Genomic DNA, 26,663 nt, shown 5'->3' with positions numbered 1-26,663 from the left:
ATAAGACTGAGCAAAAGGCCACTTGCCAAAAGTTAGTTGGCAACAGCAGGCTCTAACAGATTGAATGTTCCACTCATTTTCAGTTAAAAATTGTAATGAACGGTCTGATCCTGAGTGCCCTCAATTCCTTTTAAGAAGCAAAGAAAACAGAGGGATTGGATTGGGCCCAAAGGGATAAGGAGGCCAGGGGAGGAGGTAAGGAGGATTTCAATACAAATCTTGAGCAAAGTGTGGAAGGACGGACGGACGGACGGACAGACGGACTTTTGACTACTTTATTCCAGGGTTTGGGGGTACAAAAAGTTGCCCCCTCTGGGCTCCAGGTCCAATATACAAAGCAAAGACAAACAAATTACCATCAAACCAAGAGCACCATGTCATTACATTCATAACATCACACCGTGACAGACACCTTCGCTGTATTATACGTCATGCCTAACATGCCGTTATGCAGTCAGGACACCGGCCACACAGCTGTGTAGACCAAAGGCCTCTATAAACAAACGATTCCTACCCTGCTCTATCCAATCATACACGTGACAAACCCTTCAACTTCCCACACAAAGAAAAAGCAAAAAGCTGCCTGATGAGGGCACCAGGCACAGCACAAGCTGGGAGTCGCAGTCTGACACCAAGCCTGCCCAGTCGCCCAGACCGGTCATGACATCAGAGCACGTATTGAAGATAGCTGTCAGAAGGAAAACCACCACACAATCCAAATATTTCCAACCCAGTTCCCCAAGATGAAAGACTATTTCCCTTCTAGCAGCATCTACCTTAGCCTTAACAGTCTGTAGTGCCTCCGTAAAGCGGAAAGTCTAGAACACATGTTTTATGGTTTGTCATTACTAATTACTTCTAACAAGAGGAAGCCAAACAGTCACTTTTATATAAACACTGTATATAGTTTGGCTCCTATAAGCAGCATTTTTCCAGTTACATGTTCATTAGCTTGTATTTTCAGACCAAAAGGGTGTAAAATTAAGGACAACAATGGCATACGGTCAAACACAAAACAACAACTACTTTTAATACCCAGCACTTGAATCCACATTTTAAAGGCCAAGCCTGACCAGACAAACATGCCCAGATCTATTCGCACATACTGTTGTGCCATGATGGACACATTAGTTAACAGGCAGCATAACTGCAAAGCTGCCACAGATGTGCACGTGGTCCGACTCCTCTATTTGAAAGGTACCCTGTGAAAGTCAACAAGCAGCTCTCTCCCAAGGAGTGTCACTGTTGAACAGTGCAAGGTCACAACTTGCAGCCCCTAGGAATAGAGCTTACCAATTCTCCTCTCCAACCCACTCCAATTTCCTCCATCTGGAAAGGGCACTTACTCATACCCTGGGGTTTGTTCACATCCCATGCTGTTAATGCCCCATGCCCCCCTCCCCATTGAAAATACAGCATATACAGGACCCTTCTGCTGTTCTTCCCATGGAAGATGATCACTGCCCATCAGGAGTTTCGTGATGGAGTAATATGGATAAACACAGGACTACAAACTTCCTCCAAAGGGGAGTTTCGTGAACAGATGTTATCATACACGTTCATCCCCGCTTCCTCTTCACGCTGTCCAAGACGTTTAATACTTCCTTTCATGAAGTTCAGAGAGTTCAGCCGCTATGCAGCGCTGAATTATGTAGAGATATCTGGCAGAGAGGGTTAAAGAGTACTCACTTTGTCTGAGGTCCTAATACAAGAACTGAAGCAAGTTTGGTGGTTTCAACCTCCTGCAAAATTAGTCACATCAAGATTTATCGTGTTTCAACACAACTGGAATTATGTGCTCAAGAGGCCCCACAGTACAGCACCAGAGGATACACTGGAAAATTTTTGCTGCCTTTACTGGGCTTTGCTATAGCACATTCTGGAAAGAGCAAGAGCTCAAAAGAGTAGAAGTTTACCCCGTTTAAAAAAATCTAACATAAGAAACTAAGCTTTCAAAAAGGCACCCCAAACTGCAAGACAGATTAAGAAAAATCTTAGTTTAAAAATAAACTTTGTATTGTACACATTCCAAATTTGCATTTGAAGTAAAGTTATAAGTGTATTTAAGGGAATGGAATTCTTGTCTGTAACACAAAAGCTCAAATCCTCAAGTTACAAGAGAGTTCAGTATGGAAACTGGTACCTGTTTTGCTAAGAAATAGTCACATTTTTTTCTGCTTTCAGAGAGAGTTAACTTTCTAACTTGTGTCTCCAGATCTACTAAAAGCTTCACTAACTGTTTGAACTACAGGCCAACTATGCTTAGAATTGCTCTTATTTTATGCCTGTGGCTCACTGTGCAAAACTTAGGCCACTCTATCACTAGTAACACTACTATCCAATACAAAAATTAAATAAATATAAAAGTTATACCACAACTTTCTGGGAATCCAGCTGCCCCAGGTGTACCTGCCTAGCATATATTCACAAAACAATAGGAATATTAAAGCCACACTGCACAGTTGAAAAAAATTAAGCATTTTAAAAAGTATGTTTAGTTATAACGCACCAGAGGTATGTGACAGGGCAAGAACCCACCATAAGCTGCATTATACAGTGCACCTTGATCACAGAAGTAAGATTCCTGAGCTAATTATAATGACTAATCTCTAGAAGCTCTAAGTCTTTACTTGGCCAACGCACAAAACTAACTAGGGCTGAAAACTGTAGTTTTAAGAGCAACTCATGAAGCAACAGAAGCCAGCTAAGAAGAGTGAATACTTTATTCTACCTAGCATTAATTCCAGGCCAGTCATTAATACACTTATCTGTACAAGAGGCAGTGACAGCTTTTACCTCTGTAAACAAACATTACAGGTGCCAGGCATGAGAAGTAGCCATAGGGCTCTGGATGTACTGAGACACATTTACCACAGCATTCAGGTTTGAGCAGGGCCATCCGGAGGTAGGACAGAAATCAGGGTGACCACCCTGGGAACCATGATTGGGGGGACAGAGCCAGGCAGAACAGCCATGGCCCACCTAACACTGGTGATTCTGTACCGCCACCAGCAGCTTCTCATCTGGCTGCTCACCCCCCCCCCCCCCCAATCGCTGGCATCTTTGCATGCAGGCCCCGCACAGGCTGATTTGCCCCAGGCCCCGCATGGCTAGGGCTGTCTCTGGGTTTGAGCATGAGTTTCTTGGAGCAAAGAACCTCCAAATCCATCACTTGGAATAAGCTAGCACAGCTTCTCCACCCCAGACCCAGCAAGCATCCACTACTCTTTAAGAGATAAGTGCACAAATTAGATCAAGCCAAGGTACAGAATCAAGCACCGTTAAAAATAGTATATCCTCTAGGCTATGGCATAAGTGCCGTAAGGCACATGGGCACCCTCTGTGGCATGCACCAGATCAGAGAAGGGGCAAGGCAGCATACCAGCAGATAAAGCAGGAAGCAGAAGGCAGTCAGATCAGGTTCAGAGCAGAAAGCAGAGCAGCAGATCAAGCAGAGGAATGGTACTTGGAAAAGGTGATGGGCTAATGGTGTGACATGCCTGCCAAAAATGTTGGCCACCAGTGATCTAGGCCAGCAGCTCAGGGCTAGGAGGGCTGGGTCTCCAGAATAACAGCTGCACTGTAGTTGGGGTACCTGCCAGAAACAGTTTATGATACTAGCCATCTGAACACGGGGTTAACCCCCAACAGTCTGATTTTCCCATTCTCCTTTACAGTCCCAATATTTTTTTTTTAACTAAATGTCTTTAGTCAAAATATTAATATACCCAACTCACTTCTACATAGAGCTAGACACCTGCCCACCCCTTCTACTACTATAGCCTGACAGCTGGTACAGGGGCAGAACAAACAAGCAGCAAAGGTTCATTTGTATGTTGGTACAGAGCCCAGCACAGGAACTTAGGGGAGACAGCTTGTGGTCTACCCCCCTCCCCCCTGTTCAGAGCTGTTGGAGACTAGTTCAACCTCAAGAACTATTTTAAGAGTTGCAGGCAGCTGGGTACAAACTAACAGGCTGAGGCAACAAGGAAACATGGAAGGAAAACCTCAGCCACAGCCTCTCCCACCCACAACATTTTCCTGCTCCAACAGGGTAGGGCTTGCAGCAAGGGACCTTATAGCTGTTTTGGCAGCACAGGTGGCACTAAGGGGTCGTAGGACACCAATGAATCATATCAGAGGTCATTTACACTACGGCTGGAGGGAACAATTCAGGAAGAGCAGACAAAGGGCTGAACTGCATTGAAGAGCGACTTTTCTCCCCTCCTAGAGAAAATTTAACCACTATAAAAAAAAAAGAAGGAAAAAAAAAAGCCGATTTGGGGCACAAGCTTGATATTGAAATATTTCAGCCAAAACCCAAATTATTTCCATCTGGAAATGCTGCCATGATGCCCCCAGGAGTTGCAGTTCTGATGCTTCTCTAGAGCAGCATTGAGACCCAAAAGTGGGTTGCAAGAATATGAAAGGGTCACAGACAAATTCTGAAAATGGATTCTCTTTTAAAGGAGGAAAACATGGGAAACCATGATTTTTCCCTTGCAGACTGGCAGAGTTCGAGCCACGCACTGAGTCAGGACTGGCCATTGATGTTTACAAATGGGTCCTGGTGCAAAAAGGTTGAGAACTACTGCTCTAGAGGTTGGGCTCTCTGGTCAAGTTTTATTTTCAACACTATGATACAGCAGTCTCCCCTCTTGAAGGAAGGGTGCTTACCTCATGCACAGCCATGTACCTTGGTTGTAGTGCATGAGGTAATCAAACTACAACCCCCATGAGGCAATGCAACATTTCCAAATTGAAACAGTGCAAGAGTTAAGAGGGGGTGCAGAGGGAAGAGAAGGTAACTGGGGTTTTCAGTGTGTGGTTTCACTTCTTTAAAGTTAATTAAAAAAAAACACCAAGTTTTTCCTGTCAAAATAGATGCTGGTGACCAATCTTCATCCATACCAACACAAAGAAACAGGACAGCAGGACAAACTAGCTGGGGAGCTGCCAGCTGGCTTTCATGAGGGGACCTGGAACTTGACATTGTGTCAAGACACAACTGTGACCCAAGCCATCTAAGCAAAAAGATCTGGAGTACCGTATGTACATGAATGCAAGACAACTCTGAATTTAAAATAAACCCTCAATAATTAAATTCTCCATATGGAAAATTTTTATCAATTTATAAAAACTTTTCATGTACTAATCAGAGGAATGTCTCCCTTGCTGCTCCAGAGAGGAAAGCAGCAGCAGGGAGGCATGCTGTGGGGAGAAGAGCAGGTGGCCCCTTTGCCTCCTGCCTCCCCACCACCTGTCCCCTCCTTCAGCCTCCTCCCTGCTCCCCCCCACAGCACCTGTATTGCTGCTGCCGAAACGGCCAGTGGCTGGCTTTGGCATCTCTCTCCTGGAGCTGCTGACACTGACTGCTGTGTCACTGTCAGGGGCCAGAGCTTCCATGTGCTCCGTGCCACAGGTGGGAATGGCGTGGAAGCTGTGGCTTACAGCAAGCAGCAAGGTGGGGGGGATGGGGAAGAGGCCATGGCCCCAACCTAGTACTGGAGCGACAACAGCCACCTGCCCCCCTCTCTGACTTGTACTTGAATCCAGTGAGAGTCCTCCCCTGCCCTTCAATGGGGCAGCAGGGGGGAGGGAGGGGGAAAATAACACCATGTGTTGCACTGGAGCAAATACAGTATGTAAGCAGAGAAACAGGTCCCATTTCAAGGGCTGCTGGGTCAGCCTGAAGATGCACTGCACAATGAAACTAACAGTATCCAAGAGGCCCTTGCCGCCTTCAGCAAGTTAAACTCCACTGAAAGAAACACAGTAAATGGTCTCTGAAAATTTTGAAAGGAGGTGCAGACCCTTTTGAATGTGAGGATTCACACTTTTGACTGATCATAGTCATCTTTCACAGATCCCGCCCCACAGGGATCCACGGACTACAGGTTGAAAACCACTGGTCTAGCATCTGTTCCCATCACGCCTTTACCTCTTCTCCCAGGTAGAGGGGCAATATCTGCCTGGTAACCACTGTAGAAACACTGCTATGGATGTATGCTCAAGCATCTCTGCTTCCTCCCTGCCCAGGCCTGGCTCCATAGTATCTGGAAAAGTGACTTGCATAACTATTATCTTGTTATCAGGCATTCCAGATCGGAGGCAGCGCAGGCCAAGCCTCCTTACACAGCACCACACTGACTCCACTGGCTTGAAAGTTTTGAAACTGGCAAAGACTTGGCCATGGAAGGCAGGATGCTGACAATAACTGGAAAACCATTCCAGTCACAGGCATTCCCAGGTACACAGGTTTTGGCCGTGAGCAGTTTTTGCCAACTTCTCGTGTCCCTGAATCCACAGGCATGAGTACAGCAGTAGCATTCCTTCCCCAGGGAGGAATACCTCTCTAGCTTCATTTCACTTATTTTTGCAGGCTATTATGTGAGACACTAATAAAGGCCAGCTCTACCATAAGCAACCCACAGATGGTACCTCCCTCTTGAACAGCAATAAATCTTATCAAATTAGGGCACTATTCTAGATTAACCAGATGTTTGCTAGCTTATTTCTGTTGGAACAGAAGATGAAGGATTTCTTCTAAAGAATATCAACAGTCATAAGTACAACTAAACATGGATCACACTGTCCTAAATGGACAGAAGGGTATCCAGGGAAAAAAGTTGCACAGGAGACCAAGATACAATAAATACAAAAAACGAAAAAAAATGTATTTCTAACGTCTGTAAGTATAGGCTCAGGCTAGGTTGTTCTCCAAGTTACATAATACTTTTCAAAACTAATGTAGCCTAAATTTTACTTCTAAAACTCATTAGCTGTGTTGAGTTCAAGACCAGTAATTTTTCCTCTCCTCCATTAAAAGTGTACCAGAAGCAAAGAGTAGATCAACAAGCAGAAAGTTATCAGAATCAGGGAACATATGTTCTTTTGTTAGTTCCTCTCCACACAAAGATTCAGTTCCATGTAACACACCCTTTCATTAAGTTTGTCCACTACAAATGAAACAAACACACCACTTGACTCATCATGCATTACAAGCATAATTTAGGTCTTTTTAAAACTGTCTGCAAAACATTCTAACCTACTGATACCAAGCATCATTTGCTTTTTGCAGAACTTTCAGGTAGCAGTCCAATGTTTGAACTCTTTACATTTGTTATAGGAGACAAAGGCAGGGCACCAACGTCTTTTTACCTTCTATTTGTTAGTTCAAGGCCGAAGAACAAGACATTGACAAGAGATAGACAATTCACAATATGCTAACAAAAGTATTTTTTTATTGTTCAAGACAATAAAAGTATGTACTACATATCCAAGGACCAAGCTCTGGTTTACCAAAGCAAGTTACAGTACCTGACACTTAACCAACCAAAGGACGGGGACATCAGTGTGGAGGTACCAGCAGTAACAGAGGGAAAGTGCCTACTAGAGTTGTCGTGCAGACTTTTTACTGTCATTTACAACCTCCATATCTGCAAGTCCAGACTGGCTTGTATGCATAAATATTTTCGGTCCCACGTCCTAGGCTACCTCTTATGTTGGATGCTACAGAGTTTCAAAGATGTGTGCAGAAAGTAATTTACATGCAGAATAAAAATTTAGTTAGTTTTTGGCCCAACGAGAAAGTTTAGAAAAATAAGGCTAATCCTCTTCCTTAACACTGTACCGTGGGCAGGAGAGAATACTGGGCTTATATGACCCCAGCTAGGCAATTATCTAGCCTCCTCTTAAAGACCTGCAAGGCAGGAGCCAGCACCACTTCCCTTGGAAGTTGGTTCCAGATCCTAGCAGCCCTGACTGTGAAGTAGCGCCTGAAAAACAACATAAGGGATCCTCTAGATACATTTAGTACTGTCATCAATCCAAACAGTAATTACAGATAGCTTCTCCTTGATGTTATGTTGTATGATACACACTGTGTCTTTACTCTGGTCTAGGTAATTTAATTATGAAATCCAAAACAGCATCTTCATTTCCAGTCTGGTAAAAGGTAGTTCTGGAAAGCCTTCCTAGTTGCTTATTATCAGCTACAGCTAGCTTTTAGTTCCCCACCCCTGATCTCCGTAGACATATACATGACAAGTACCAAACTAACAGAACAACCTTTTCTGCTTCACACACCAAATAGACCCAAGTGAAAGTTAGCTGCAACTCAGCATTAAAGTTATGGCATGGCCTGCCATAATGCAAGACATGATCTATACTGGTTTTCAGCCACAGGTATAGATGTGCTGGTGCAGACCCCTAGCATGGACAATTTACACTAGTGCAATACAATCTGCACTAATGTACTTTACCCAGGGAAAGCAGATACTGAACACTGATGGTACATATATACGTGCTCCAGTGAGCTGGGGCAGGGAGTTAGAGTGGCTCTTGGGAAACGCTCTAATTAAAATGCCTGCAGCATCTTGTGTATTCAGTGTCCACATTTCAAAATGCCAGCAGGGATGCTATAACTAAAGCTCATTTGATGAGCTTTAGTTATAGTGCCCCTGCCGCCATTTTGAAATGGGAGAAGCTGAATACATGAGATGTTACAGCACTGTTGGACAGCTGCAATTAGAATGCTCCAGCAGACTCAATTAACCGAGTTTAGGACTAGGATATCGATTGTTCATGGTCAAGTTAACGTTTAATTTTTGGGGAAGGTCAAGTTTGAATGGCCTCATACACTAGGATTTAACTGTACTTACTTAGGAATGTTAACTATTACTTACACAAAACAAGCCCAAACCAAAAACCATACGCTAAACAGCAACATTCTGAATTGCAAGGATACAATTCTGTGTACCATGTCTAACTGTAAAACTAGTACAAGTAGGCAGTTTGATAAATCTAGCAATTTATTTTCAGATCTTTCACATTATAGGAAGCAGGCAGATAACAGTTCACACCCAAGCTTTTAATTAAATCTAGAAAATTAAACAATGAAGCCCTATTCAAAGCCTATAAAATTCAGCGGATGGTCCCCCTATTGACTTTGGATCCAGTGCTAAGGGCTTAGTAAGATTTTGTTTACTCATCAGAGCTTCCCCTTAAGTTGTAGGAAGTTCACAGGATCTGGCTTTTTTAAGTTAAATGTATTTTTTCAGTCCTGTCCCACCTTCCTGCCATCACCCTACTAAGCACAGTGAAGAATGCAATAACTTTTGTGTATCAACAGCTTATGTAAAAACTGGAACAAAGATGCATACAATCAAAGAATTACACAATCAAAGAATTACCAATTCAGTCATGACTATGGCAAAAAAAGCAAAAAAAGGGGGGAAAAAAAGAAAAATTGTGTACGAAAAATGAGTCAAGCAAATAAACCGATTAGTAAACGTGCAACAAAAAAATGTGGAAGTAATTGCGCAGTATCTGGCTCAAAGCCAAAATGATAAATAGGGTCAGTTGCCACCTAAAAAGGGGCCCTACTGGTCACCTCCAAAGTGCCCTGTGCAGAGAGATCTTGCCCCCTATCTGTATTGAGAAGAATGAATGAGAAATAACTTCCTAGGACGAGAAGAGACAACAGAAAAAGAGAGAGACAGGCAAAAAATAAAGTCTTCAAATAAATATATGAAATGCCAATGTGAAAGAGGAGTTTGGCCAGTAGATTGACACAGCAATTCGTATGCTGATTTGCCAGAGTGGTAAGAATAAGATATTCCCCCACAAGAGAACAGCACCCAGAATGCTGTATGGTCTCAAGTACCTCTATGTGCATTTCCTGAATTTAGACAGCAGGAGATCTAATAAGTCAATTAACAGCAGTCTCTCTCTCAAAAGAAACCCAAGGAGATACTGTAAATTGTCCAAATCCTGCATTTTCAAGCCAAGAGCTGAAAAGGATTCAATTAAGTTTGGGATACACGAGAACCAACTCCAAGTGCTGCGACCTCCAGACAGCAGAGGGTTTCTACTAGCTTCACCCTACAGTTACAAAGGGAACAATAACAAAAACTGCTTCCATTTCAAACTGAGGAAGTCTGTGGCCAACCTTCTGGCTGCACGCTGCCAGGGACCCAGAGGAACCAGGCTGAGGCAAGCACATGCCTTTTGGTGGAGCATGAATCCCTTTGTCTGCTCAGGATGTGCTCCCGGACCACTTTAAATAGGCTTACAAAGAACTGCAGGCACCAGAGCCCGAACATGCAGCCTCACTTAGAAGTGGAGGGGCTCGGTGAAAAAGAAATGATAAAAAATCCTCCTCCGCGTCACACAGAAGCACACGATACAGGCTCTCATCCCTGCCCCTATAACCCACCCCACAAAAGGAAAGGGAGGGGGCTAACCGCTACCGGTGGCATCTCCTTGCCCAAGCAGCCTCCCTGCTCCTGCCAGGCACCCTTCAGAAAACCGCTACCCCTCTTCTGGGGAAGGAGGGTCCTTGTCCCTACCCTGAGACCTGCTCTGCTGCAGGGACTGGGGGGAGCAGGGGCCAAGCTCAGGCTGGATTCCCAGCAGCAGAGGGAGCGGGGAAGCCCTGTGAGGACCCAGAGCTGGTCCTCCCCCCCAGGAGGAAAAGGTAACCACATCTAGTGCAGGGATCCCGGCTGGGGGCCCGGCTGCTCTACTCAGGGGGTTGAAGGGAAAGGAGAAAGAGACCTTCCCACACCTTGGAGACGGCCCCCAAACCTCCCCCCCCCCTCAACACACACATACATCTGGAGGCACACCACCCCCACACCTGGAGGCACACCGCCACCCACGCCGCCGAGGCCGATGCACAAAGTTGCCGCCTGCCCCCCCCTCCACCCCCCGGGCATCGCAGCCCCCCACCCGCCCGGGGCCCACGGCACTCACCGGGGTCGAAGTCCGGCACGGCGGCTTGGTACTGCGGCCCGACCCGCATGCCTCCGCCCGCTGCGGGACACAAGGGAGCGCGTCAGCCCCGCGCCGCTGCCCCGCACCTCCGGCCCGGCCCGCACCCCCCCCAGCCCGGCCCGGCCCGGCCCGGCCCGCCGCGCACCGTGCTCCTCGTCGCTGGACGAGCCGGAGCTGCCGCTGCCGCTGGCGCTGCCCTCCTCCCACGAGTTGCTGCCGCTGCCGTTGCCATTGGGCGCCGCCGCCGCCGCCAAACTTTTGCCGCCGCCGCCCCCGCCGCCCGCGGCCCCGGCCGGGGTGCTCCTGCCGCGCCGCTTGCCCGAGCCCTCAGCGCCCTTCTCGATCATGGCCGGCATCGGGGCGCGGCGGGGGCGCGGGGCGCGGCGGCCGCGGTGAAGCCCGGCGAGGCGAGCACCGAACTTTGTGGCTCGCGCCCCCCCCTCACCTCTGCGCCGGGACTCGGGGCAACCGGCACTGCCGCCGCGGCCGCCCGCCTCGGCCCCGCCCCCGCCGCCGCGCCATTGGCCGCCGCCGCCCGCGGGGGGGCCGCGGGAGCCGCCCATTGGCCCGCCCGCCCCGTCCGTCACGCCGGCCCCGGCGCTTCCGCCCGTCAGTTAGGTGGAAGCGCAGCGGCCGGCTCTAGGGGGAGCCGCGTGCTGGCTCCGCCCACAGCCGGGCGCTAGGGCAGTCGGGCTCTGCGGGGGAGGCCGAGGCCCCCGCGCCGGCGCGGCGGCGGGGCTAGAGGGGGCGGAGGAGTGGTGGCGCGGCGGACCGCGGGCCTCAGCGGGACCCCGCGTGGGGGGGACTACTTCGCGTGGCGGAGGGTTATGCGGCCGCGCGCCCAGCAGTTTGAATGGAATCTCCATACAAAGAATGGAACTCCGCGGGGCGGGGCCTGAGTGGCCGGCGCTGGTCACGTGGGGGCTCGGCCCAGGACTGGCACCGCGTGCCCGTCGGCTGGGGGCGGCAGCGGCCCCAGTGCAGGGCAACCTGGCACGGGGCGAGGGCTACGCGGGAGCGTGTCCAGGGTTTGAATGACACTGTGATTCCTAGGGGAAGCTGCATAAAAAATAAAACAGTTCCTTGATTAACAAATCCACCTCAGTGAAGGAGCAGTCAGGTTAGAGACCCCCAGGTCATGATTTTCAAATTTTATGGGAGCTCCCGTGTCTTGGGGGGAGCTCAGCTGGCCCTTACTTCACACCCTGAGAGTGACTTGACTGATGCCTGGGATGCACCGCGTTCAGCTTTGCCCAGGCAAAGCCCCATGGCTGCATGGGATTTCATAGCTCTCATAGATGTTAGGGCTGGTAGGGACCTTGCAAAATCATGGGGTCCAGCCCCTGCTCATGGGGCAGGAAATCAGCTGGGGTCAGATCACCCCAGCACAATAAGCATCCAGGCATTTCTTAAAGGTGTCCAGAGTAGGTGCTTGTACCACTTTTGAGCGGGGGAGTCTCAGATGGTAAATAAGTTTCTCCTGTCCAGCCTAAAACAGTCTTCCAGCAGTTTGTGACGGTTAGATGTTGTCTTCCCTTGGAGTACCCAGGTGAACAGGTGTTCTTCCAATTCCTGGTGCATGCCCCTTATATACTTATAGGCAGCTACCAAGTCCCCCCTGAGCCTTTGCTTCTCTGGGCTGAAGAGTCCCATGGCTCTCAGCCTCTCCTCATAAGGTCTGTTCTCTTGACCTCTGACCTTCGCCTGCACAAAAGTGCTCTGGACTGTGCAAATGCCCCTGCTGGGACCAAGGCCGGGGTTCCTGGCCAGAGGGTCATGGCCCTGTGCTCAGGGTCAGCCCCATCACCACGTTTGGGGTCAGAAAGGAATTTTGACCCATGGTCAGATTGGCTGGGACCTTGGGGGTTTCTGCCTTCCTCTGTAGCAGGGCCCTCTGTCCAGGAACTCTTGAGGGTACGTTAACAACCTTTTATACAAGCAGGACACCAGCTGCAGTTCCCCTGCTTTTCCTGTGGCAGGTTAGGATGTTAGCTCTGCCTTGTTCCAGTTTTGACAGTTGTCTTGGGTAGTTAGACGACGGATTGTATGGGACACTGGGACAAGGATGATCCTGCAGTGGGCAGAGGGTTGGACTAGATCAGTCTTTCCCAACCTTTTCCAGCCCAAGGGACACATTAATAACAACTTTCCACAGCACACCTGTTAAGGCATCCCCCATCCCCGTCTTATGAGCTCATTGTAGCTCATTGCCAAGGCAAAGTCCTGCGGCACAGCTCTTCAGAGACTCGCGAACTGCGCATCTCCCACAGCCAACGCTTTGAGTCTTCTGTGAATATCTTATCGACACGGCTTATTTATTAGCACTAGGTGGATGGAGAACTTTCTTCTCATTATTCCAAAATTCTCATGGCACACCAGGGAGCTCAGTGTGCTGCAACACATCAATTGAAAAGCACTGGACTAGATGACCTCTGGAGGTCCTTCCAACCTGACTTCTCTATGACACTGAACTTGGCTTACAAAACCAGTTCCAGGGGATCACTCACTGAGTAAGCTTTCAGTAGGAGCCTGGCTTTGCAATGCAAAGGCCCCTGCCCTGGGGTGTATGCTGTCACGGGGAAGGTTTCTTCGCACAACTCCCCTAGGCAAGCTACTACGAGCTCTTGTAAATTGGGCCCTGAATTAAAATGCTGCCCACCCCTGGTTTCTTGGGCTTCTCTCTGACAAGCAGAGGCACAAAAACAGACTTGGGCCCAAGCAGATTAAACAGCATAACCGACATTTGAAGCTCTGCTCATGCAAGGCAAACTGGCAAGCTCCACATGGGAAAACTGAGCCCTTCTGGATTCCCCTTGATTTCAATGGGGATTCCCTTAGGTGCAAGAAACTGCAGACCCAGGGGATTAGACTCAACACTTAGGGGCAAGGGCTACGTTAGAAGGTGCTTGTTCAGTGCCCACCATGCTCTGATCTTAATCTGAGCCTATGAGGCTACTGAAATGCCAATATTAAACAACAATAATAGCAACAACAAGTAGGTGGGAGGGCAACCATGAAAGGACAAAACAGAGAGGAAGGGAAGCAGCACTTTCTGTCTTCTCTCTATCACTGGAGCTGCTATCATGCAATCGCACATGTTGGGGGGGGAAGAGGGGGAGAACGTTAACATTGTTTGCAAAAAAAATTCCAGACCCACCCTGCCAAAAAGGCACAGAGCAGAAGCTGCAAGGTTTTACTTGATATTTGAACAGCACAGGAGCATGAGGTAAAACAATACATGATCCTGTAAAAGTGTGCAGGGTGTGTTTTCAATTTAATTCAAGTTACCTCCTGTAGCAAGTTTTTTTTGTTTTTTGTTTTTCGTATTGGTCAGTGCAATGAAAGCTGCAGTTTCACTAGCAGCAATTATCTCATCTCAGGCAAACTGTCCCTAGCCACTCCTTACCTCCCTATGGCAATTCAAATCCAGGGTACTACAGGTAATGAGAAGAAAGAAAGTGAGTGATGAAGAGCTAGGCTTGAATGTTGGGTTTATAATTCTGCTTTATTATAACTCTCCCTTACATTAAGTGATTTTCCATGTAGATAGCAGTTTATCTCATAAAGGAGGGTTTTGTTTAATTTTCAGGGCACTACTTTCTACCTTAAAACTGGATGAAGAAAGAATATCAGCTTCCTTTTTTCAATGTTCATCACATATACTCAGTATAATATTTTATATATACAGATGGTACATATATTTATCTCAAATCTAAATATACATATATACACTTTTGTACATCACAAGCTTATACATCGTGTATGTATGCTTGTGTATATATACAAGTGATGGGGGTTTTTTGCAAATGTGTGTGGATGGATTTTTGCAAAAATCTATCCAACAGTCTATAAAAGTGTAACTTTTGGACAAATTTGCAAAACTAATTTTACAACTGCAATTTCTGGCTCCACATTTTTTGTAAAGACTGTGCTAAATCATTTGGATGATTAGTGATGCTCTGAAGTCCCAGCATTGGCAGCTGCAAATATTTTTCAGTGCAAAATGTATTAGTTCTATAGTATCATATACATTTTCATGATAGACAGAAACGCAAACATGGCAGAATGTGACTTACCCTTTTCTGTACTCCACCATTCCTAATTCAGAAATGCATAGGAGGAGGCAGGGGGATTACAGGCTCTGATTTTCCTTTGAAAAGCAGTCTCGGTTAAATTCAAAAGGAGTTTAAATTTACACTGAAATGCCAATCCTGCATAGCTGGATGCATTTGCTTACCTTTAATAAGCATCTGGGCGTTTTCATTAAACTCTCAGCAACTTATGTCCTTTGCATAAATCTTTTCAGGATCAGAGCTTAATTTTGTTTCTTTTTCCTATGTTTATAGCTGTTGTGTGTCATAATGTGTCACAGTATAATGAGGCCTCACAAATAAAATGCCATTTTTTAAATGTAAGAATAGAATAGTGCGTCTTTTTATTATAATTTGACTTTTCTAGGGCTTGTTGAAACAGCACTAAGTGCACTAAATCTGTTATTTCCAAGCTTCAGGCCCAGTTGATCCACACATTCATACCAAGTAGCAGTTAGTAGGAATTTGCCAGCGGACTTGAACTGGAGCAGGATCAAACCCCAGGTGGTTCCACCCCTCCAGATACAAGCCACAGATGCCACCTACAGAGGAGCCATCTGCTGGGGTGACGGGGAACTCACTGCCACTCCTCTTTCCTCCGGCTAGTGCCTCTCCCAAGACTTTTGCTGTTAAGAGTTTAAAAAGACAGTTCACACCTATCAGAGCTGTTGTTTCAACATCACTGCAGTGGTTACATGCAGATCATTTGTTCCTCCCACTTTTCTTTGTAAACCACAATGGTTGCAGACAAAACACCCCTAATGCAGGCAAGGCCATTAGTTTCCAACTCCTGGAAAACTTCAAATGTTTGTTCCACAACCTAGTAAAGAAAATAGAAAAAATTATTGCTTTGAATTTTGTCAGAATCTAACAATAGTTGCACAATTTGTGATTTTTTTTTCATAGGAAAAGCCTTTTACAAATCCACCCCCAGTGATAAAGAAAACTGCCCAGAGCAGACCCACGGGAATGGTATACCTTGCACAGGTTTTGATTTTTTCAGACAAGGGTCTGAAAAAGGTTTCAGACGAGGTTCAGAGGCAGTTTTTGCTGCCTCTGAATACTGCCAAGTGCCAAATATTGCTTTAAAATCTGTTTTAAAGCAACAGATTCCATTCCCCCAGCATACACCGATCACCCAAAAGATGCCTGAATCCAAAGAGAAGTTTATCATCAAGCTTTAACCGTGCAAGCTGACCTTCACGGGCAGGCACCTAAGCTTGCCAGAGCCCCCCCTGAGGCCTCATCTATACTACATAGTTTTCCTGCTGAACTCCGGTTGTGCTGGCAACATTTTGAGTGAGTTCATATTCAAAGCCCTTTTACAGCCGCAGAACCTCCCCTCCCCTGCCCCTTTCTGCAAGGGGGGGAGCTACTCCACCGCTGCTGAATGAAGAAAGGCTTCTGCCTCTGTCGCGAGCCCCCAGCCTACACATGTGTAGACACTCCTACCCCATCAACCAGCTGTGACAATCTATGCAGCAGGGCAAACTTCAGGCTCTGGCAGCACAGTGGCTGAGCGGAGCCATGTAAATAGAGAGAGCCATAGCCTGACTCAGCAAAGATTCTGCGCTGGCACCGAGTTCTCTCCACATGGATCAGGTTGTAAATCTGGCACTTTCCACCCCAATCCTGGATTGACTGCATGGTGGCACACCCCTGCTCCCATGCAGAGCCCCACTGAAGTCTACAGGGTTAGTTCACGGGTGTGTCCGTGTGCCCTTTATGGCAGATTGTAAGCCCTGTGGAGCAGAAAGGGCTTTCCCCTGGAACAAAGAGGCCCTGTTCTTGGGAGGGGCTCCCGGGCAAGACTGTAATATGTATTAAAAACATGGTTAATCTTCTGATTAGTAACAAGAACACTAAAGCAAAACTCTTCTGTTCGTGTAATGATGAGTCCGCACTAACTGGTGAGACCACCATTGAAACCATTTCTTCAAAACTTGGTTGATTACTTTTGCCAAACAGTAGAGTTAATCATCTTTCCAGTAAAGAAATGGAAATCTTTTATTGGCATTGATCATGTCAGGCCCATCAGCAAAATATATACTGCATTAATCAGCCTAGTCAGGAATGTAAACTTGGCCTTCTGCGAGTCTGACGTACTGTTGATTGGAGTTCATTCCCAGGAAAAGTGTAAGCTATGCCAAATCGACTGATCTCTGTCTTCCTCCATGGGTCAACAGTTGGAATATGCCATCAAGATGACGCATCCATGAGCTTGGAAATGGCTGTGTGAAAAGGTTTACTTAAAGAAAAGCATTCCTGTTTTCCTCATGCTTGAGAAATAGCCCTTACCACATGTGAACTGGTATGTATTGTATGTGACTATGTTCACTGAAAACAGGCAATGGCCATCCTGCTGAGAGAGACAATTTGGATTCACTTGTTACAGAAGAGACAATTAACCAGTCTTGGTACTGATTTTTTAATACTAAAAGACTAACAGAATAATGTTACTCTTCGAACAAGATGAGGTTCTTTCCTTGGTATTAAGCTACTGTTAAAGCAGACAGAAAATTGCTTTATAATCTCTCATGCTAGAACTCCATGGTGCCAGCTTTACAAAACATTTAGACTGGCATTTTCAAAGGAATTTAAAGGAATTAGGTGCATGATTTTCATTGATTTCAATGAGATTTGGGTGTCTTAAGGGTCACACCACTAAAGGTAATTAGGTACTTGAAAATGCAGAGAGGTGCCTGGTGGGATTTTCTTCCAACCATCAAGCACCTCTGCATCTTTAGCTAAGTATGTGCTCTTAAAAGTCTGTTCCTAAGTCTCCTAAATTCCTCTGAAAATCTCTCCCTGAATTTTCAAGCCAAAGAGCTGCCTTCGGCAGAAGAGACCATAATACCAATTCTATCTATCTATCTATCTATCTATCTATCTATCTATCTATCTATCTACATACCTCCCTCCCTCCCTCTAATTTTCAAAGTGAATTGATGCTCCATAGGAGAAAGTACTGTACTGTACTGACCACAAAACTGTCATGACCCAAAGGTCTGATTTTTGTGTGTGCTTCGGCACTAAGAATTATCCCCGTGGGTTTACAGCTTCGTTGCACGGAGGAGTTTTGCTGCAGAGAACCCGCGTGCAAAGGAGAGAGTTCCTGCCACTTTGCAGCTGTCTTTGCAGGGTGCATTTTCTTTGCAACACAGAAATGCACGGTGCAAAGAGTTCCCACTCTTCGTATGCAAATTCGTGCCCCGCAATTGGCTAGTGCTAAATTATTCACACATGGTGGCTAGCGATTGGCCTGCTAGCCGTATAAGACGCTTGAGCAGTTTCCGCCCAAGCCGAAGAGGACTCCACATCCATCTCGTGGGGACTCTGGGTGCGCGGCAGGGTCATCGAAGCCCTGTGTGTTATTCAGAGGAGTTTGGCGGCCTGATCCACCGCCCACCTCTTCCCGTCTTCGAGCGGAAACTTTCTACAAGACGTATTGACGAGTTTTCTATTTTGAGGCGCGCTTGTCCTGGACATCCGGAGTTCTGTCTGCGTGGAGCCTAGCAAATTCCACGTGATTGTTCATGTTCTGTCTGCGTGGAGCCTAGCAAACTCCACGTGATTGTTCGTATTTTCTGTTTGTAACCGCAACTCAAGCAAGTTTTCCAGCCTGCACCACGACCATCTCGGTGTAAGTAAACAATCTTAAAATCAACCGTTAAGTCTCTGTGCCTAATTCTAGCTCGGCGCCCGCCCTCTCCAACCCGGCCTGCCCGGGCTGCCGGCCACAGCCCGCATGCAGAGCGACGAAAAGGGCCCGGGTTCCGGCCCGGCCCGCACAAAAACTAGCAGAGGAGTGTGTGTGTGTGTGTGTGTGTGTGTGTGTGTGTGTGTGTGTGTTGGGGGGGTTGTTAGAGGAAGTCAGGGCTGCAGAGAGCAGTGGGGATTGGAGGTATGTGATTCAGTGAGATGGGAGCAGTCACTCTCAATTAAGGCAAGAGAGCAGGAATTCATAGTGAAATCAGCCTAGTGATCAGACTTCCTCCGAGATGTGGCAGCGTGAACTGAGGAACCGGGGGGAGGGTCAATGGAACAGACATTATTAAGATGACTGTGAAAGACAAAAAGGTCCAGAACAGTGGAGAGAAGGCAGCGAGCTACCAACTGGGTCCGTGGAGGAGGGAGCCCAGAGCAGCAGAGAAGTTCGTTACCAATTGATGGATTGGACGTCCGGAACGAGGAGCTGAAGGGGCTGTGTTGATGGACAGGACTCCACAACAGCAGGTTCTGCTCTTTTCTACAGCAAACTGAAACAACTCAGTGATGGATGCTATTGTCCTGTTCACCAAAACCTCATTTTTTTAAAGACAGAGCCTGGGTGTTACGATTTGGACAAATATGAACGGACTGGCACCCAGTTCTGTAACCTGGTAGAGATGTTCGGATGGGGCATGAGCTGCCCCATTTATCTCAATTTAAATACCAACACTGTTAACAATTTTCACTGCTCCTGTAGTGAAAGAGAAAGAGGCTCTCAGATCTGCCCTATTTCCTCTGGCTGACTGATGTTTGGATCTGATCCCGAAAATGCAGATCATTTGGGAGCTGGCACCTTTGTTGCTCCTTGCTAAGGAAAAGGCAAGCCCAGGGCACCCCTCAGTACCCACAGTACTCTCAAGCCCCCCAGAAGGGATTTCAAGAAGTCCCGAGGAGTCAAGGAACAACAAAATCGTTCTTCAAAACTCTACACTGTGAGATGCATCCCTTCTGCCTAAGCACATGGGCAGAGCTTATATTGTGGGTAGGGCTTATTTTGCAGGTGGAGCTTAGAAGTGAAGAAGAGGAGGTAGTGAACTAAGGGGCAGGGCTTTAGAGAATGGTCTGGAGTGGTGGTATGGAAGGAGACAGAGCAACGGCCAGAGTTAGGGGTGACACAAGTGCTGGGGATCTGATATTATTGTCACAGGTGCTGATACACTTGCTGGATAACAAAGCAGAGAAGCCAACTACGGCATGTGCATGGAAAGACGTATTTCCCCCCAGGGAACAACATTCACACCAGTGTCAGATTGAGATACATTAACAACTCAGTCTGGGGGATACTGTAATTGCCTTTTTTGTTTTATTTTGTTATGCCCCTAAATGGAGAGTTTCAGGCTCCATCTTTCACATGTCTTAAAATTAAAAACTCCCTTGTTTTCAGATACATCAGGCAGCATAAAACCAGGGTAAGAACAGATTTGCCATTACAGGCCTAAGCAAAACAGGAAGGAGTTTATAGCTTTTGCATTACAGCACCTACTATAACAGCAACAGATGGATGTTCTTCAACATCTTTTTTACAAGCTTTTTAACCCTAATTCTTATTTTCATCCTACCATCAATGGATTATGACATACTCAGATTCCAGGTGAAAACCTGGCCCATGAAGTCTATGGGAGTTTTGCCACAGACTTCAAGGAAATGATCCAATGGTTTTATTTTCCTCAAAGGGAAACTAGAGCAAGAAAGGATTGTAAAGAGACAAAACAGAGTCACATAGCAGAGGGACAATGAAGCTGGATTCGGCAACAGACTAGACAATGATATCACTTACAAGACTATCTAGAGTCACGTGAGTAAACTTTAATTTTAAACATACGAAGCAAAGCTGGGAGGGAAGGGACAGAATTCTTCCCACTTCAAGCCTGAAGCCAAGATTTCATTTCTGAGAGCTGGGAGGAAATTTTCTCCAAGAAGCAAGATTGTAGAACTGTCTGCCCCAGGGTTTCTTTCATCTCCTCCAAAGCGTTTTGTATTGACCATTGCTGGAGACAAGGACACTGAATTAAGCAAAGCACTGGGCTGATGCAGGAACAAGGCCCTTGCGTTTCATGCCTTCCATGGTTAGGCTGCCCCAGTCCTCTGAGGCACAACCATGTTGCGGAGGGGTGCAAGGTCAGTGCAGCAGGAAGTGAGTGCCATCTCTGTGATCTGTCAGCCTCCAGTCCACAGCATCCGTCTCACTTGGGAAGTTCATAGTGGAAAGAGCTCCAGATTTAAGAAACATGGTGAGGGAAGGAGCTTTGCCCTTAGATTTTCAGGAGTCTACTGCTCAGAGCGGTGCCGTACTTCTCTCTGGGCCTCCTTTGCAGCTGCTGCTGACAGCCAGTCACAGAGCAGCCCAAGCAGGAGCCTCGTTTACTAGAAAGATGTGTCCAGCAAAGCAGCAGCTTGGATGGTAGCTCCTAAATCCATAGTGAAGAGTGATTGTAGTTGGGAAGATGGTGGCCTCATATAAGAACAGGCCCCTCTGTCTCAACCAAGCCAACCTCCTCCCATGAGAAGGGATGGCTATAGTACAATTCAGCCAGGGGAACAATATGGAGTTTCTCTCTTCCCACAGGCTTTTCTGAACTACAATTAGACAAGGAGCTAGACAAGGAACTGGACAAGAAGGTTTTATAAGGCTGGATGGAGTCTATTTGAAAAATAGGCACAAACCCATTGAGTTCTGACTCGGACTGATGTGAACCAAAAGCAGATTCACTGAAGCCACTGAAGTTTCACATCACTGGAAAACCCACAGAAAAATGAATCACTCACATCCTGGCTGGTGATTCAAAAGCACGCTCTCAAGACTGGCAGACCCAAATGTTACTGTTTCCCCCTCCTTTTTGTAAATGTTTCCAAGGTCCCAATTCCAGAAGAGGAGTGGAAGGAAAGAGGATGTCCAGACAAAATGCCCTAGTGCTATTTTCTTAAGAAAACCTCTGCCACATGCAAACTTGGGGGCAGAGGATCAATAACACCTTAATTTAGTGTCAAGTATATGAGGGATTACAGCAACTAAGAGAAGAAACTATTTTAGACAATGCCATGATATAATCTTCTGAAAGCAAGGAAACACCTAGGCAGTCTCTCTTTAACCCCTTGATCCTTTTACATTTAAGATTGACATCACTAGATACAATTGCATTTCCTGTCCTCTCCTCGAGTGCAGAAATAGAAAGAAGAAAAGTTGTTTGTACCTATTAGATTCTCTTGGGGAAACATGTCATACCCCTCACCATCACCTGCCTTGGGAAAAATCTGATTTGCCTAGGCAATCTGTTCTAACAGGTGCTCAACCTATCTTGCCCTGCAGATCAGATGAGTAGCATAAAGCTGGTCTGCAGATCAGATCCCATGTGCAAAGGCTGGTTTGTTGGCTGGATCCAGTGCGAGGTTAGGCTGTGGGTGCAATCTGACACATGGGATCCAGCCACAGTGCCACCCCACATGCTGGATCTGGCCAGTGGAGCCACATTATCCAGCACAAGGGCATCCCCACAGGCCCAGAAATCTGCCAGCAGGGGAGTAGCAGCATTAATTGCTGCAGCTCTGGGATCAATGACTACTGCCACTGCTCCCCGACTGCCAAATTTCTGGACCTGCGGAGAGCCCCGTAGGCCAGATGATCCAGCTCCAGGGGCCAGATCTGGCCTGCAGTCTGTAGGTTGAGCACCACTGCTTCATAATATGCTCACTACCATCCTAGTTAGAGCAATGTACATCCACACTACCTCCTTTTAATAGCACTGAAACTAATCTAACTCCACTAAAACAACAGAATTACTCTGCATTAATACCGGTTTACCTAGGAACACACATCAACCCCTTCACCCTGCCCCAGCCTGCAGCACTTCTATGCACTGTGGTATTGATGCTGATTGTGGAAAATTACTGTTTTCCTGCTAGGCAGTCATGACTTGGAAGAAGTTGTTAGTCTGTTGTGTAAATGTAAACTGTACTTGCTTTTTAAGAAGTGGATTTTTCATATGACAGGAACTAATGGCCCTTTCAGAGCAGTTAAGGTCTATCTTGTCAATTTGGTTTCTCTTCATGCATGCTAAGTGAATGTTTATAGCCAAGCCAGAAATCCTCCGAAAATATGCTTTAAATTGGAAATGCAGATGTGACTTATTATAAATCATGATATTATATCACAGACAGGACCAGTACCTCAGAATTTACTTTTTGGTGCATGTAATATGACTGCCAGTCACTCTTTCATCTCTCCTGATTGGCAGGAAGAAGAAACAGATAGAGGGGAATTTTCCCCTCATTACAATACTGCTGCTCACACTTTTTCCAGCTACTCTCTGCATGCATTAGAATACGGGGCCAGCTGAACACCTACAATCCCGTTAACTGGAATAGGAACTGCAGGCACTCAGCACTTTTTGCCTAAACCAAAGATATTATAAAAGCTTGCAGGAAAAACAAAAAACTGTATAGCAAGATCTTTATTGTGAAAAAGGACAGCATGTACTCTGACTGATTGATTTCTTTAGGGCTTCCACATCACAAATTGCAGAGTACATATCCTAGTCTCAATGCATTTTCCCAATTCTTACAAACAAGAAAATAAAATTAAGTTGTCTTAGTCATCTTCTCATTCACCAAAAAAAAAAGAAAATTGATATTTTTGCATTGAGTACTGATTACAATCTGAAATATGAATCATTTGGTACCAGCTGTATCATCTGCATGGTGATAGTCAATACACACCAATACACATATTTCAGTGGCACTGTGAACCTTCTCTGTAAAACTAAAAGTAGCAAAGAAAATAGAAGACACAAATGTTATTACTTATTCATTCCAGTGTATTAACTGTGCCTCTATCCAGCTCCAGGCTCCTTACAAAATAATTCTATAATGAACAGTATCAGGGTACTGAGGAGGGGAAAGGTGTACATCCTTAGCTAGTGCAAGTCGGTAAAGTTCCATTTAACGTAATGGATCCCTCCTGATTTACACCTACTAAGGATCTGCTCTGACACAATCAGAAAGGTTTATCACTATGGCTCATAAAAGAAAAAGATCGAGCTCCCACGATGTCTTTGCAACATATTTCTCACTGGGGCCCACATACTATTGGAATCAGAAACATCTCTACCTACTTTCCTACACAGTCTCCATTACTGTACTATCCACATGTCTAATCATTTAGTAGCCATCACAGAATCTCTCATTTGAAAAGGCAGAGAGCCAAATCTGGCACAAATAGATCAGATCTGTACAAAGGAAAATCTTGACAGCATCTGTGAATAAAGAGTTTAAGAGAAAGGAACAAAATAATACCACATATGTTAACAGATTGAAATGGTAGCTATGGTGACCACCGATAGACAAAGAACAAACCATTTCGAAGGAATTCTGCTGATCTTCTCTACGCACAAATTGCAAATATAAAACAAAACTTTTAATATCTGTAATGAAATCATCATAATGGATACATTCTGTGCCGTTTTCTTTGTCTTAAACTTTCAGTCATGGCTGCTAACCATTCTCTGCTGAATTAAAAAGCTAGTCAGTTAACTCTTTTTCCCCCAGTAAAAATATGGATTTTTTTGTTTTATTATCTCTCTTTGTTTGCACTTTCTAAAATAGACAGGAACAATTAATTTAAAATGACAGGTATCTCAAAAATAATCTATGGTAACATCCTCAGTGTGAAACAGGGACTGCATTTTGTAGACTAAGGGCTTTTCTATACACTAAAGTCATCTCTCTTAACTACACTAATATGCAATATAGCTCTGCAAAGCCAGACCTTTTACATACTTGTATTGCACCTTTAAATAGGTAAGAATCCTGCCTGGGAGCCAATGCTTCAGCCATTTTGTTCCAAGAGTTATAAAGAGAACTCACATACTGTGCTCTCCCACAGAGATTTTACTTCAGCTCTAATATAGGGCTTTTTTAGGCTGTGGAAAAGGCTCTTTGCATGTGGAAAATATGACGTCTCTTACCATATGATGGTGAGGGTCTTTCTAGGGGCAGATACATTCCCCAGCCCCAGCCCCTATAAGCCACTCCAGCACAGTGCAGGAGCTAATTCCATTGCATAGAGTCTAGGGGGAATTACCCCACTGCAAACATGCCATAAGACTTCTACCAGCAACCCTGTGTTGCCCATTTGAAAATGCACACCACAAGAGGCATGCAGGGGGCAGATGGGAAGCCTTCATGGCGATACTGGAATGCTCGAGGGGGCACCCTGAGGCTGCTCTAATTTATGCTGATATTATTTCAGAGCAGTCTAGGCCAGAGACTGGCAATTATTTTGGGCAGAGGGCCACTTACCAAGTTTTGGCAAGCTGTCGAGGGCCACTTTTCCCTCTCCAGTGCAGGGCAGCAGAAACAGTCCCACAGTCCCAGGCCAGAGGCCTCTGCTAGGCAGGGGCTTTTGGTTGCGGGGGCAGGGCGGGGCTGGGGGGGCCTTGCTGCTGGGTCCTACTGCCCCTAGCTCCTGTCATCTTTGACAGGCAGCCAGGAGCAAATAAATATTAAATTTTCTAAATTTTTGAAGGGCTCCATGGGCTGGATAGAACAGCTTGGTGGGCTGGATCTGGCCCCCGGGCTGTATTTTGCTCACCCCTGGTCTAGGCTGTTGAGGATGCCCAGATAGCTTCCAACCATCTTTGTCTTCCCCATTTTGGGGATGGGATGTCTGAATGGGACCTCCAGGAGATACAGAGCAAAATCTTGGCCCTCGCATGCAAGGAAGCATGTTCTCATCCTCCTGACAGACTCAGTTGTTTAATATTTAACAGTATATATGCAGTAGCATTTTGCAGCAAAGTATGAACTGTTAAATTTATAACCATATAGATTTGCAACATGGCTATGTTATTGTTGCTGTGGGAGCAATAACTTAGAATTTCCTGTCTTGAGTGTATTGACATTCTCAGCTGTTATGTAGCTTGTTTGTTGTGCTTAATTTCATTGTTTTTTTAAAAAGAACACTAAATGAACAATCATGGTTTAAATGATTACATTATGCTACCAGTGTGTGTATGACAGAGAAAGGATGGCCCTAAGTGCTTATGCCTTTGGATGAGGCTTCAGGAGACTGAATTCAACTCTCAGCTACTGCCCAAGACTTCCTGGGTGACATGGAGCAAGTTACTGAATCTTGGTTACTCAGTTTCTCATCAGTAAAATGAGATATGTCCTTTCTTCCCCTTGCACTTTCAGTCTTGCCTGTTCAGACTGCATGCTAAAGCTGTCTTTCATTTCATAGTTTGTACAGCACGTAGCCCAGTGGGGGTCTCCAGGGCCTGCTGTAATAGAAATAAGAAATAACGCCTCTGTGTGTGGGTGGGGAATCAACATGATGTGTTTCAGGGGCTCCACACCTTGTTTATTAAAATTCTCTAGCAAGGAAATAAAAGGGACCGAGCCAAATTCAAGCCTGCTGTAACTCCAGAGAAGTCCATGGAATATCACCAAGTCTAGATCAGAACCAGGGGCTTTTACTGATGTCTTTTAAAAAGGGGGAAAGTTGCTGAATGAGCTCTTAAGTCCTGCCTGGTAAGGCTACTTTAACGATGATTAGGAATACAAAATATTCAATCAATCAATCAATCAAAGTTTGGCCACTTATACCCGAGATGTTATATGCAAATGCAAAGGAAAGGGTTTCTTCACTTCTGCCTTCACTAGATAGCTCCTCACAGCAAGCAGATACGCTCAGCAGAGACGGAATTGTGATATGACATATAATAGGTGAGAACAGACATGACTGGATGCTAATTGGCCTTTTATAGCTGATGGAGTGCACTGCACAGAGGAGGAGTACATAACGCATCAGCGGGTGGGTGGCTGAGCAAACAAGCACTTAGATGAGATCCGAGTGACACTATGTTATAAGTGGCGAACCATGAGTCAGGCTGGCACTGTCATCATCACTCCCTAGTAAAGAATGCCACCTGCCCTTTAATATGCATTTGAAGTTAACGTCTTTCCTAATCAATTTACTAATTCAGAAAGCAGAGCTAGGTTGGAAGCAGCCCGCAGGTGGAAATGTTG

General features: G+C 45.9%; 1 protein-coding gene across 2 annotated transcripts in view; it reads right to left on the bottom strand.

The window, feature by feature from the left end:
* Window positions 1-11,242, bottom strand: part of RCOR1 (REST corepressor 1) — a 110,117-nt gene extending 98,875 nt beyond the window's left edge. The window contains exons 1-2 of one of the 2 annotated variants that reach the window (XM_059723249.1): window positions 10,925-11,242; window positions 10,759-10,818 (exon numbers count right to left, since the gene is read on the bottom strand). In XM_059723249.1, coding sequence (XP_059579232.1) covers window positions 10,759-10,818; window positions 10,925-11,135 — 271 coding nt within the window. In that variant the 5' untranslated portion in view covers window positions 11,136-11,242. The remainder of the gene's footprint in view (window positions 1-10,758; window positions 10,819-10,924) is intronic. The other variant, XM_059723248.1, reaches the window with a different exon arrangement.
* Between the last annotated feature and the right edge of the window lie 15,421 nt (window positions 11,243-26,663).

This window comes from Alligator mississippiensis, chromosome 2 (assembly GCF_030867095.1).
Source record: "Alligator mississippiensis isolate rAllMis1 chromosome 2, rAllMis1, whole genome shotgun sequence".
NCBI classification, from domain to species: domain Eukaryota; kingdom Metazoa; phylum Chordata; order Crocodylia; family Alligatoridae; genus Alligator; species Alligator mississippiensis.
This window is presented reverse-complemented; position numbering and strand designations above follow the sequence as displayed.